Source organism: Lepisosteus oculatus, chromosome 2 (genome assembly GCF_040954835.1).
Source record: "Lepisosteus oculatus isolate fLepOcu1 chromosome 2, fLepOcu1.hap2, whole genome shotgun sequence".
NCBI classification, from domain to species: Eukaryota; Metazoa; Chordata; class Actinopteri; order Semionotiformes; family Lepisosteidae; genus Lepisosteus; species Lepisosteus oculatus.
Window position 1 is genome coordinate 64,653,631 of NC_090697.1, and position 14,202 is coordinate 64,667,832.

A 14,202-nucleotide genomic window follows, 5' to 3' on the forward strand; every position below is an offset into this window, starting at 1 on the left:
GAAATCTGAGTAGGTGTGGCCTTTTTCTTGCAGTGACCTAAACTTTGAACTGAGGCCTTTTTAAAGGTGAAGAGATCAGGCATTGTTTCACCTGGACCTTGTTGGGTAAAAGTGCACCTAAGCCTGTACATAAGCTATAAATATAGTATTCTCATTTCAGGCAATGTTGCATTTCTTTTTTCCATCAGTATATATATACTGTATAATTGTGGTGACCTCGTGGAAGGTTAAGAGACTGCCCTTCTTTGTAGTAATGCTCACAGGAAATGTAAAAAAAGAGCTCACAACCACTGTTATGGTGCTTAAGTTGTGTCACTTAATCTTTTAACCTTTCATCTTTTTAAATAATAGTCATGTCACAGAAAAAAAATATGTCATGACTTAATACTCTAGACTTTACCATGTATTTTATATACAGTATAACACCAAAGCCAAATATACTGTATTGTGTTCTTTCACAGTTATCATTTCAATGTTTCTTGAAAACTGCAATATTAGCTTTACTACATACTGTTTAAAAGGAATCTTAAAACAGACATTGAAGAATTTATTTCAGACTTCACTTACTTGAAACTTATATTAAATGCTATGTTCTTTTTAGGCATTTTGTTCTAGGTATTTAAAACATGATTACTCTTCATCCAATCACAAACATACTCCAGTTTAGCACTGCAGCATTCAGCATAGTAATGTTTCTTGAAATCTGCGATGGACTGGCTTTTATCTATAAAATACAGTTTTGTTTTGTTTTTTTAATGCATGCTTTTCCACTTCAAAGAGGGATGTTACATTCACTGAATAAAACATATGTTATAAAATCATGTTTCAAAGTACCATTTTAAAACTTTGGTTTACACAGCAGCATTCAGCATAGTAATGTTTCTTGAAATCTTTGTGTGCAGTATTGTATTTGGGGGCTGTTTTTCCACTTATCATCTTGTAACATAAATTCTTAAGTAAACAATTTACTGTAATCATAACCATACAATCATATCTATTGATCCTAGCATCTCATCCAATTGTTTCTTCAGAAAGTGTCAGCTTCAACAACGTGGCTGGGTAGCTTGTTCCATACTCCAACAGACATTTGGGTAAAGAAGCTCTTCCTTTTTTCAGTCTACTTCTATACAGTTTCCACTAATGCCCTGTGGTTTGTGTTTCACTAATAAGAAACCAACTTCATTAATGCATGTGTACAAAGTGATTGTGGAAATATCTGTGTTTCTGTAACTCAAAGGAAAAATGTAGTACAGGTGGGTAGCTGCGTCAGCATGCGTAGGCTGCAAAGGAACAAGTAATAGTTTATTCCATGCTGAAAAAAAGAAGAAAGAGAACACAACGTTTCGGCCGTGGAGCCTTCTTCAGGTGTCGAAACGTTGTGTTCTCTTTCTTCTTTTTTTCAGCATGGAATAAACCTATTACTTGTTCCCTCAAAGGAAAAATATTGTTATGGGGCTTTAAAATGGGAGGTGACGAAAATAGTGAATTACAGAAGTTGACTGACCGGTTTAGTCAAGTTAAATAAATATTCATATCCTCCAACTTGTAAGTTGTGTCACCAGAATATACCCAAAGTGGTTGGTATAATTAGAGGCACATGAATTATTTGTTCTCTAGCAGTTTTAGGTAAAGAATAACAATCTAGGCACACTTTGTTAAACAAATGTTTATTAACAATGATAAGACAAACACTGAGCGACACACAACAAAACATACAACACACAAGTTACTTTATTTACTAGTATTCATTAGTATGCACAAACAAGGCATTTCAGGGGTCTAACATCTCAGTTTGTCACCACGGCAAATAAAAAATGCTGGGACAAAGATGGCAATAGTTAAGGGAGCTTGCTTTTTGAAAACACCAGAGCCTGTCAGTTCTCACTGATCTATCCCGTTCGTTTCTTAACCTGCGGGTGCACACACAGGTTGTGGAAAAGACGGGAAAAAAGTTGAGAGTACTATTCTAATTTAAGAAATAGAAATTGCACTAAAGAAACAAGGCATAGTGTAGAATACCAGCAGTTTACAGTAATGTGTGGGCCTGTTTGTTTGGAGGGGTCCTCAGAAAGGTCAAAAGATTGTAAGCAGATAGGAGGCCAATTATATGCCTGAAAACCTATCTAGAGGACCATACCATACCTAAATGTTGAGAGGGGACCTAATATTTTTACTACAGAATGGCAACCAGATATAAAAAGTTCTAATAATTGTCTGTTCTGTGTATTTGTAAGGGTTACATGTATGTGTGTGTCAAAGTAGTTCGAACTACTGTGCTATGTGTTGTTTTGTCTCTGGGATTTTATGTTTGCACTGATCCATAAGTGGTACAGTCCAAACCCTATTTAAGGAGTCTTAGTGAGTGTTAGTGAGAGCAAGGTGCTTGTGATATTATGCAATGTTTTGTTTTTTATAAACCTGGTCGAGAAACCCAGTGAGTGTTTATGTGGCCAACTGTGTGCAAAACTGGCCCGTTTTGTTTGCTTTAAGTGCTGACTTGCCATCGTGTATTTTTTCCTCTCTGTGAACAACACATCCTCCAACCAACAGTACTCATACAGGAGGTGTTGTGTGACAGACTGCTGCTAAGTATTGAACTCTTTAAAAATGCCCACTGAGGCCACAATAAGAGATTAGCTGCTTAGTAAATGCAGTTAAATGCTTAATAAATGAGATGCAGTTAAATCTCTCTCTCCCTGCAAACTCAGATGTCACAAACTAAATGGAAGCCTATCTCTCTATTCTAAAAATGCACCCACATGCAGGAAAGATGTCTCCAACCAAACTATCTTTTACCCAGGAAACTCAAGTTCCCTATAAACACAGAATAGCAAGCTGTCTCTAGTAAGATTGAAATACATAGCTCCAGTGAGGTTGTTTGGATGATCATGAAGTAGGGGCTCTCACCAGGCACAAGCTTCAAGTTTCAACTCCTCCTGACACCTCTCTTGTGGTCTGACCTTCCTTCCTCTTCTTTTTCCTCTCCTAAGTTCTTATCCTCTATCCTTCTCTGCATCGTCTCGTCTTTTTTCTCCCCTGAGGTCCTAATGTAATATTCTGTGGAGTTTTTCTGGACTTCCCATTCAGATGTTCATTCAATCATTTAACTTATTTAACTAGGTAAGCCAAGGTAAATGTTTCCATTGTTTTTGATCAAGGGATCCCCTACATCTCACCAAACACCCTCTCTGCTTTGAAGCTGGAAGCTTTTATATTCAATTGGCTGACATCTTTAACCACACCTCTGTCACCAAATGTTTTGCACCAGGAATAAGTACAGATGCAGCCATTCAAAACAAGCGGGCGATACCGCATTATTTTCCGGTAATAATACCGTATATTCTCACATAGCGCTGCACTAAACCGCATGATACCGCAAATAAAATAATAGTATCCTGAATTTCCGCAAGGTGGAGCTAATAAAGCTCAACCTCTCATGTTTGAGCTGTCGCCATCAAAGTACGCATATCTAAAGAAATAACAGTATACAGTGTTCATGCACAAACAGTAGCATGTTACATTATTAATTTGGGTGTCTCCTCTTGCCAGAAAGCGCTAAATTGCATTTTGTGGTTTTTGACTTTTTTTAAATTACAACCCATACATAAGCTGATACTGTTTAGACTTTTAATTATTTTAAACTTAAACTGTATTACAGCAGCACAATGCACAATGCAACATAAATCGCTACCTTTGTCTTCTGCGTAATAATGTTCAGAATTAAGAAATAAGATTGCTCATAAATGCGCCTTATGAGCAATCTTATTTCTTATAAAATGCTTTTATTCATTCTAATTCAATCAGACTCACATTCCCGAATGTCCCCTGCCCCGGTCAAAAAAGGGACATTTTAGTAGCTAAGCATAAAACGCAGAGGAGCATAACGGAGGTCATAAAGGTAATAAACGATATTAATTTAGGAATTTAAACATATAATGTAAACTGTATGTTGATGTTATTGGTATTTTAAAGAAAAAATACACACCAATACTTAATTTCTCCCTAAACAACGGGATGGGGGGAACAAGCTGCCCAGCCATGTAGAATGCTACAGAACCCCAAACAGACAATACACACTAGCCGAATATTTGACCACGATATCCAGACAGAGCTGTATGAGCTCCACCAGTAAAACTCAAAGTATTACGCTGGTCGACACTATTTGTAACGACTTTATTTTTTCATCGACAAAAAGTAACACCCACCACAGCATTTTGTTGATCTACCTACAGGGATGGGACATTAGCTAGCCAATATGATAAAGGAATAACTTTTTTGTTTATTTCTTTAGCACATTTACTTGAACATTTCCATCGATTGTACAAGCACTGAAAAACTGTTCAATCCCTAGTTCGTCAGGCATTTTTTTTTACTATAACAGATAGAAAAACTCCCTTGCTTTTAACAGAACGTTTCATAATTTCTAACAACGAAAATTATTTAAACTGCGACACTTTTATCATTCAATGAGAGCTCAAAATATCACAAGGATCCTCAAGTGATCAACAAAGACAATAGAAAAAGATATGTGTACTGTATAAGATACTGTCCATGGGAATCCAAGCTTTTTTATCCACGCTAAGTAGTCTTTAAAATTTTTTTGAAGTCAAAATTCCAGGATGTTCCTATATGTACACTGGGCAAATGTTCCGAGGTGAAATTCTTCCAGCACGGGGGTTTAAAGAGGAGACGACGGCACTGAATATTTTTGGTGCACCCTCTCTTTAAAGCCCTGGCCAAATATGAAGACAGTACATACAGTTATAATTCAAACTGAATTAAAAACTACACATCCCAGTTACCATGGTGGTGCTTGTGATCATTGCGTTTAACCAACGAAACAGGGCGAAAAATCAGTAACATGACTTTGGAGCTGAGTTTCGAAAGCTTAACCTATCAGCAAGACAGCAAAGACATTTTTCCAAGAAAGTTTAGCCTTTGTTACTAATGAAACCACTAAATAAAGACATAAATATAGAAATGGACAATTAATTGACTTTTATATTTCTAAATATCACAACATAAAAACTGTTCTTTGAAAATGAATGGTTGAAATTCACTTGAAAATACCTGTGAAACCGGTTTAATTCGCCACAGTCAGCACTCCCGCAGAGAGTGATGACTTTGGTGCTTAAAATGTTTAGGGAGAAATGGAGTATTGGTGTGTGACTTGTGGAGTTAAAAGCTGCCAATATATATCTATATAGCAAGTGGTGTACAGCTTTTTAGTATAGATTACACTTTTCTAAAATGTATTTGAAAAAAAACACACACGATAGAAACAGGAAGCAGAAGCAGGGACAGTTGTCAGAAGGAAAGAAGGTGACTATTCCTTGTTATTAAAAATGACTTAAATTCAATCATGTTGTGATATTTAGAAATATAAAAAGTCAATTAATTGTCCATAATATTGCTATTCTATTTTTTCAAAGAAATGTTTGTTAAAAGAAAAGTCACAGCACTGGCTGGATTTGAACACACAACCTATGGGTTACTAAACAGGCACATAAACCAGTAGGCTACTGGGGAAGTCACATGAAGAAAGGTGAAACAGCCCTACACACCCCTGTCGCAGTACACAAATATAATTATATCATTATTAATTTCTTTAGATACGCGATTCCATATTATATTAGCAGAAAAGCTTAAAACTACCACTTTTTTACACGCTATTTCACATGTTAAAGACTTCGATGCTTAAAATGTTTAGGGAGAAATGGAATACTGGTGTGTATTTGTTCTTTAAAGTACCAAGACCAGCCATATACTGTAATACTGTATGTTTATGTTCCAAAATTAATATAATTTATGGCCTTCACATGCGTTATGCTCCTATTCTTTTTATGCTCAGCTACTAAGATTTCCCTTCAGTGGTAAAATTCCATATAAATATTCAGTACTAAAATGGGCACAGTAAAGACATTTAAATCTTTCTATGACCGACCAACGCACCACGAGTGCCCCTGTTGGTCAACCAATCACATACCGCTGTATTTTGTGTCACCTCCGGTAAGTGTCTGTGCCGCGCACTTTGAATGGCTGCATCTGTAATACAAGTATTACTTACAAGTACAATTACACGTACACCTTAACCATTTCATTCTTATAACACTTACTGTACACTTAATGTATTTACTGTAAATTAATTATCACTCATCCTAAAGCTGACTTGGAGACATGTTCCTCAAAAAAACGTGAAACGTGAAACAAGAGTGAAACAATCAAAACCATTGATAAAAGCTCTTGCAAATATATAAGATTCTATAATACTTTCATGCAACTAATCTGACTGACTCAGTTTTGGGATACAATAACCAAATGGTGAACCACGCCAAAGCAGCCAAAATTCTCCAAAATAATAACGAATGTGGAGTTTTTAACAGGTTTGCACCAAGAAGGTCTTAATGGCTGTGACTATTCAGCTATGAATGAACATTCATACTATGCTAGAATATTCTGTACTGAATGTGCAGGAGGCCATATTACAGTATTTTTGTATATTTTTTATTTCACCTACAAATGCCAATATCTCAGTCATTTTTTTCAAAATATTTTACATGAAGGAAATTTCCACAAGCTTGACAGAATTAAATTACAATAGTGAACAATATACTGTAATATAACACATTTAAAGAAAAATGTGAAGAAAGGCAAGTAGATATTAAGGTCAAGGAACCGACTGCATTGAACGTTTGGGACCTTTTTATTTTGCTTGTTATTTCATCGTTAATTTTATCATTAATAAATTAACCAAGAAGAAAACAACAACCCATGTGCCCTTTCTTGTTGTCCTCCTTCTGGTTTATAAAATAATCAGCTTTTACAACATATTGTATACTGCAAGATTTGTCATACATTTAGCAAAAACAGCAAGAAGTGTCTCACTCATTAATCACCAAAGCAGTTCTGGTCTGAGGTTGCGTGTGGTCTTTATGAATTTCACAGTGGCGTACTCCTCAGATTGATTGACCTGCATCACTGAGGCTGGTTTCTTTAGTTGTTTTCTTTGTTCTTTAGTTCTCCAGTTGACTGAGGCATAGCACACTTCACCCTCTGTCTTTTCTGCAGTCTATAGAAACAGCAAATAGCAAACAGCAAATGTTTCATGAAATGACCTTCAAAAATAACACAACGAGGTCATTATTTCATTTCAAACTGGGAAGTGACCATTTCTTTAAGTCTTGACTCACAGCAACAACAACTGTAATGTGCAGGGACACTTTTCCACTCTTCCTACCATCAGAACCCTTCACAATTTGATAGCTCTACAAATACCTTGCAGAAGACTTAGTTCAGATTGGATGATCTTCTTGTCTGCCCCTGCTTTCACTGCAACTCTGCAAGTACCCAGAAAGTCACAGTGGTCACTATTACACTGTAGAAATCCCTAACATTAACCAATTAATGACAATTGGCCACTATAAAAATCACAAAATCTAGGCTGTACCACAATCACTTTCCTGTATTATTCACATTATTCAATTCTACATCTTTGGTGTATAAAACATCATTCTTTAACATAGGGGTCAAGAAAAGTCTGTGCTCATTCCTTGGTATTAGTGTATTTTGATAGTTTCTTATTTCATAAAATTATGCTGCATGTCATAGTTACATCTGTAAAGATGTCAGATGTCTGTAAAGACCAAAATACAATACAAAGAAATCTTAGATTACCAATCTGAAAATAGGTTTGAACACTTATTCTATTAGTGCTGAAATTATGTGAGATTTAAGCAGTGGTGACAGGAAGTTAGATTTGGTCATGTAGTATCAATTGCTAGAGAAGCAAGCTCTGAAATGTGGGAATGATCTGTACCCAACATCCATCCATCTATTTCCAAGCTGGTTCATCCAATACAGGGTCACGTTGAAGATGGAGCCATATCTGGCAAGCAATGGGTGCAAGGCAGAATACAGCCCAGGCAAAACACCGGCTCATTGCACACAAACTTACACCAGGGCCCTTTTTCCCAGAAGCCAACTATTAGTATCCTTCTGCACTGCACAACACATAAACACAGGGAGAACATACAAACTCCACAGAGATAGCACCCCAGGTCTGGAATTGAACCCAGAACCCCAGTGCTGTGAGGCAACAATGCTAACTACTGCACCACCGGACCAACTCATTTTCAACATAACCTTCATAAAAAAAATATTTTTTTCATATAATCAGTACATTTATTGATGCTGTGTTTCCATTTTCAGTCTGCTGGTGCCCATTAACACTGCAGGAATCTGCGAGAAACCATGAAGTAGACATAGATTAAGGGTTGGTATTGTATACCTGCTACGCAAAAATCAGAGTAAGGACAGTGTTAAGAACATTTACTGTTAAGAATCCATTATGATGCATTGTTAATGTTTTTACACAAATATGAAGAAAAGGGAAACTACTTTTATGAGGTAACTTATAACTTTATTTACTGTAGTACCTACTGTATACACACTACATAGATAATTGTGAATGATGACTTTTTAATATTATTTTCTACCATATTCCATTAATTTTAAAGTACTCTCTTACTCAAGTAACTTTAAGGTTTAAAAAGAAAATTCACCAAAACTAAAGAGTCAGTAGGTATTCTAAGTAGTAATTTATATACAGTAAATCCCAAGACTTTTAAATTCATCTCATTACCATGGCATTCGTTTTGTTTAATTAAACCTCATAACAAACTTCATCTGTATGGTCAAACAAAATATTAATAAACACTCTTTCTTTATTGCAATCAAAGAAGATGGTTTGTCTTTATTTTCTGAAATGATTATAATTGCATTCAATTTCTACTTTTTAATTGAAAAATTAAAACTTGTATACAGTATAGTGTCTTAGATTCCTGAGTACCTGATATCTCCAGTGTCTTTTTTCTCCCATCTGCATCAATATCTAAGTAACTACTTTCTTGGTAATGATTCCTAGAAAAAGAGAATAATTAGAAATTCAACACATATTAAAAGCTACTTCTGTTGCCCTTATTAAAAGCTGTGTCATAAAGCCTTTCAGAGTCCAATCACTAAGTATTTTTCCATTTTATTTCCTTATATTGAATATTCATACTATATTTACAGTACAGCATAAAATATGAAATCAGAGTCACCTCGAACATTTCAGAGGATTTTTTTTCTGGACTGGACTATTATTCTGTAATTTACTTGAAGCCTGTGAATAATACATCCATCCATTTTCCAACCGCTTCCTCCAATTCAGGGTGGCTGGGGTGCCAGAGTCTATTCCAGTAAGAAATGGAAACAGGGTACAACCTCTCTGAGATGCCAGTCCATTGCAGGACAGACACACAGACACAGACATGCACACACTCTCATTTTGGACCTATTTTCCCAGAAGCCAAATAACCTAACTGTTATTTAGGACTGTGAGAGGAACACAGAGCTCCCAGAGGAAACCCAGACAAACACGGGGAGAACATACAAACTCCGCACCCATAGACCTCCAAGTTCAGGTTTTCCCCAGCAATGTGAAGCAGAAATGCTAACCAAACTTCACCACCGTGCTGCCCACATGAATAATACAGGTTTTTGTACTTATGTATTTCCTTCACATTAACTTGGAAATGTCTGTTTCTAAGATCAGCTCTGCTTAATCACTCATGCTGGTATACATTTTGAGGACACATAACATTAAAGTAATAGTGTTAGACAAAGTGTGTGTTGTACTGGGATAATATCACACATGGTGTTTGAACATGCTACAATGACAGTGTTTCAGTAAAGATACAGTATATTAACAAATAGAAATTTGTTTAATTTTTAATAAAATAATGTATTCATGTTAATTTAAGTGTATTCTGTAGGGGATCGCTGTGCTGTAAACACTTTATTTGTTAAGAAGTATGTTTCAAAGCTTATACTGCTACTATAACATGCACAGCACTAAAGAAAATAGGAAGTTAAAAGCTGATTAAAAAATAATGAAACCATACCTGATGTTATTCCTTTGATCTGTCTTTGAAAACAAAGTCAGCATATGTGCTGAAACAAATAATATGATTTGATTAATATAATTAGGTTAGTGTATAGTACTGTACGCATTTGTAAGTACAGTAGCAGTAATGTATCATGTTAAAACTGCTGTTAAATTAGTATTTTAAATTGATATATTGCTATGAACAGCAGGGTTCAGCTCTTTTAAAAAAAACACATGCTGTAACTACATTTAGTAATTTCATTTTAAGTAAAACAATTTTACTTTCCAAAAGCATTTTTAAAATACTTTACATTATTTTTTAAACGCTACTTTATTAGATATTTTTATCTTTACATTTCCTTCATTACTATGAATTCATGTATTACATTTAAAGTACAGTAAGTTAAATTCAAATGAATCTAGAAAAATGCCTTGCTCAATCTGAAAAACTCAAAATACATGAAAATTGAGAGCAAAGACAGTTTAAAAAGAAATCCTTTTAGTTTAGTGATGTTGTGTTCTGGAATGTAGGAAGATATTACATGCCATAGCTGTAAGAGAGGATAACACACTATGTTTGCAGCAGTCTACAAGTGGCTCGGTGTTCTGGAGTAAAAGAGGATATTAAATGTTGTAGGTGTAAGAAAAGGTAACATACTGTATTTGCAGCAGACCAGCGTCAATCCAGCAGCAACTATTATAATGAGGAGTACACTGACACACAAACCGATCAACACAGATTGTTCTGAAAAAGAGTAAAGGAACAGTAATAAAACTGAACAAAGATATTCAACAGGTGTGAGACTACAGTATCATAAAACTATATTCTAATTTCCTCAAGTCTTTATTTCTGATAAATAAAACTGTGAAAAGTAAATGACACAAATGCACTTTACGGTATGTACAGTAGTTGATAATGATAACGATTCGCTATAAAAATAAGAAACAATCCTATACTTTCAAAACTATTACTAACCATCATCTTCCAGATTTACTCTGATGCTCTGGCTGCGTCTTGAGATCACCATCGTTTCTCCCAGCTTCACTTCCACCGAACACCTGAGGAGGATCTGAGGACTCTTCCCACTGTGTCTCTCTGACACCAGCTCTTTCACAGGGAGAGCCAGGCTGCAGGCATTAAATTCCTTACTGTAGGGCACTGATACGAGGGGAACTGTGTCAAAATTATTGTAAAAATGACAACGTGTTCCTGTGTCTGCATAGCAGAACATTTGGACAACATCTTCTCCTTTGACCGGCTTGGAGTGTGGTTCAATACGAGGTCTTCCCAGTTGACTTAGCTTGTCTGTTGGAGGAAAGATACAATATGATCTTTAAGATGTTCTTTACTGAAAACATTTATTATGCTGTGTTAGGTTTTCACTTTTTAAGCATTGCTATGAATTTTGCTATTGTAACACTGCAGTAACACAAAACTTTCAAGTACCAAGCTTACCAACAACCTTTAGTTGCCAAAAGTCACTACTCATTGAGGACATCAGTTGTCCATCCACCATCACCTCAACAACACAGCTCAGAAAGACTTCAGTGCTTGCTCCAAACTCTTTCTCCCCTACCAGCTCCTCGATAGATACCGAGACGTGGCAGAACTGAAAGTCCTCTTTGAATGGCATTGTTCTGAAGGGGACCTCACTTTGATTATTATAGAAATAGCAGCGAATTCCACTCCCAAATTTGCAGCGAATCATAATGGTGTCTTCTATATTCATTTGTTTCTCTGGAGACTCTATGTAAGGTTTTTGAAGGAGACCTGCAGGAAAAAAGAACCACAAATCTGTTCACTTTATGTATCTCCTACTTTAAAAATACATTTAAAGCAGTGACATAGTTGTACATGTGATAAGGAAATGTTCATTGTTGTTCAGAAATAATAAATATGCCAAATTATGTTTAGTGTTGGGTGGCACAGCGGTGCAGTGTTAGTATTGCTGACCTGTAACACTGGGCCCTCCATGCAGATTGTACAGTATGTTTCCCCTCATTCACATAGGTTTCCCACAGGTACTAAAGTTTTCTCCCACAGTCCGAAGACCTACTGGTACTGTAGGTTAATTGGCTTTTGAAAAAAGCTGGCCCTGGTCTGATTTTGTGTTTGTGACTGTGTGTGCCCTGCGATGGACGGGTGTGTTTCCAGGGTGTATTCTGTCTGCTTGCTGAGATACTGTATGCTCCGGCACCCCTGTGACGGTGAATGGGATGAGGCCGTTAGGAAATGGATGAATTAATTATTTGTATTTCTAAGTTTTAAACAAAATGTTTTGCCCCTTTATGCCACTGATTAAATGCATTTAAACACAATTTAAGATGAATGTCTTTTTTCTGCTTTCTTGTAGAAAGGCAATTACTCACTTTCTATTTGATGATCATACAGTCCAATACAGTAGTGGTGCATTTTACGACATTAGAATTAGAAAGATAAGGACGTTTTAGTGCTGGTTGTTTTTTCACATCTTGTTTCTTTTAATTCGTTTTTTAATGCACAATTTATTTAATGTACAGTATGTAGTATATACAGTATATACAAAAAAAAATACAAAAGTGGGGAACAGTACACTTCTCAAAAAAAGATCAATGCAACAAAGAAAACAGTGAACTCAGACTTGCTAACGCATTTTTATTTAATTAACAGGTTGTGAAGTAATCAAATCAACACATCCTTGTTACATATAAATACTAGATCTCAAAGTTCATATAGTCTGTGGTTTAAAACTCAGCTCAGGTCCAAACAAAATGGGCAACAACCATGTAGTGCTGCAATGTATCCAGATGCAGTTCTGATAAACAAATAATTGTCAGAATAGGTTTCCCTATGGAGGTGAATATTTTACCTGTTTTTACTGAACAACGGGTGAGTACACTTTTATCAATATAAAATACAAAGTGGAATGTCTGTATCAACCACTTAAGATATATTCGGATTTTGTTTGTGATTGTTTTTAGCTTTTCTTTCAATTACACTCTGAATACTGTAGCTTCTGTTATTGTAGCAACTGACACGCATATTGTGCAAAATTCATCAATCTAAATAAGCTTTGTACTGTATTTACTCCAGGTCTTTTTTGCATTGTGGTTCCCGCTGTTATCTCTACAGGTACAGGTATTAAAAAATGTTCAGAAAAGTATATTGGTAGTAGTGATAGTTATTAAACATTATATAACAATCATGCGTAATCATTCTTTTTTTTCTTATTTCTGCTTCTCTCTGAATAAGCCACAAATACATGCTTTGTATATATATATTCCAATCAGCATTCTTTTTTTAATTTAATTATTACATTCCCAATGTACTGTATTCACTGTACCTATACATATTTGCCAGATATACATATTTGTTTGTCTTTTATCATTTGACAGCTTGGAAATTTAAAATATTTCCAAGATACAGTTCATATTAAAGTCAGGGACCCAATAAGAAATTTCAGATTTTTTTTTTAACTAAAACATATTTCAAAATGAAATCATAATCAATGTAAGGTTTTGACTACTAGAGGATCCATAACCCCTGATAAAAAATGATCAAATCTTCTATATGGCACTTGGTACTGTATAATTGTACTTGGTAATACAAAGAAAAGAAATAACATACCTGACACTTCTGATCTTACATGAACTCCAACTATAACTTGAACAAAAACAAGTCCATTAAAAAATTACAAGCAGAAACATTCTAAAATAATAACAGAAATATAAAATAAGAATAGAAAACTGGTAACAATAATCAAAAAATAATTCAAATAATTGGAATTGTATTGTACTTACTCAGTAAATGAAACCAAATAAACAGAGTCATCATATTAGGATGTTTGAAGGTAATACTGTATTGTTCTAATGTGGAGAAATGTTACGATGAAACACTAAAACACCACAGTGAACCAAAATAGGAAACATGGTTTCGCCCCTCACAAAATAAATATGAAGTGATACCGCCTTGTGTAATTCAAACTGTAAAGGTAGTTTACATTTACAGAAATTGGATGCGTGTACCACAAATGAATTTTAGACTCTGTTACAGCGTTGGTAGAAAAACAGCAATACCTTATTCTTATCTAAGCAAGCCCTTAGAAGTAACCACAGAAATTACAAGAACAAACTGAACTATGACATTAGTCTAGTAGACCTAAACAGAGAGTAACAGTTTTAACAATTTTACTGCATGCAGTCTTTCTTTTCCCAAACAGTTTATTTTAATCACCAAAATATACATTAGTTCTCCAGATAGTGCATAGAGGCAGTACAAAGATCTGTGTAGTTAA

General features: G+C 35.2%; 1 protein-coding gene across 1 annotated transcript; it reads right to left on the reverse strand.

Moving 5' to 3' along the window:
- Nucleotides 1-6,481: 6,481 nt before the first annotated feature.
- Nucleotides 6,482-13,838, reverse strand: LOC107076343 (uncharacterized). The gene is made up of 9 exons (XM_069186254.1): nt 13,709-13,838; nt 13,536-13,571; nt 11,385-11,699; nt 10,905-11,234; nt 10,587-10,673; nt 9,945-9,993; nt 8,849-8,919; nt 8,180-8,238; nt 6,482-7,069 (listed from the first exon to the last, which is right to left on the reverse strand). The coding sequence occupies exons 1-9, from the start codon at nt 13,740-13,742 to the stop codon at nt 6,893-6,895; spliced, it is 1,158 nt and encodes a 385-aa protein (XP_069042355.1). The 5' UTR covers nt 13,743-13,838; the 3' UTR covers nt 6,482-6,892.
- Nucleotides 13,839-14,202: the final 364 nt, after the last annotated feature.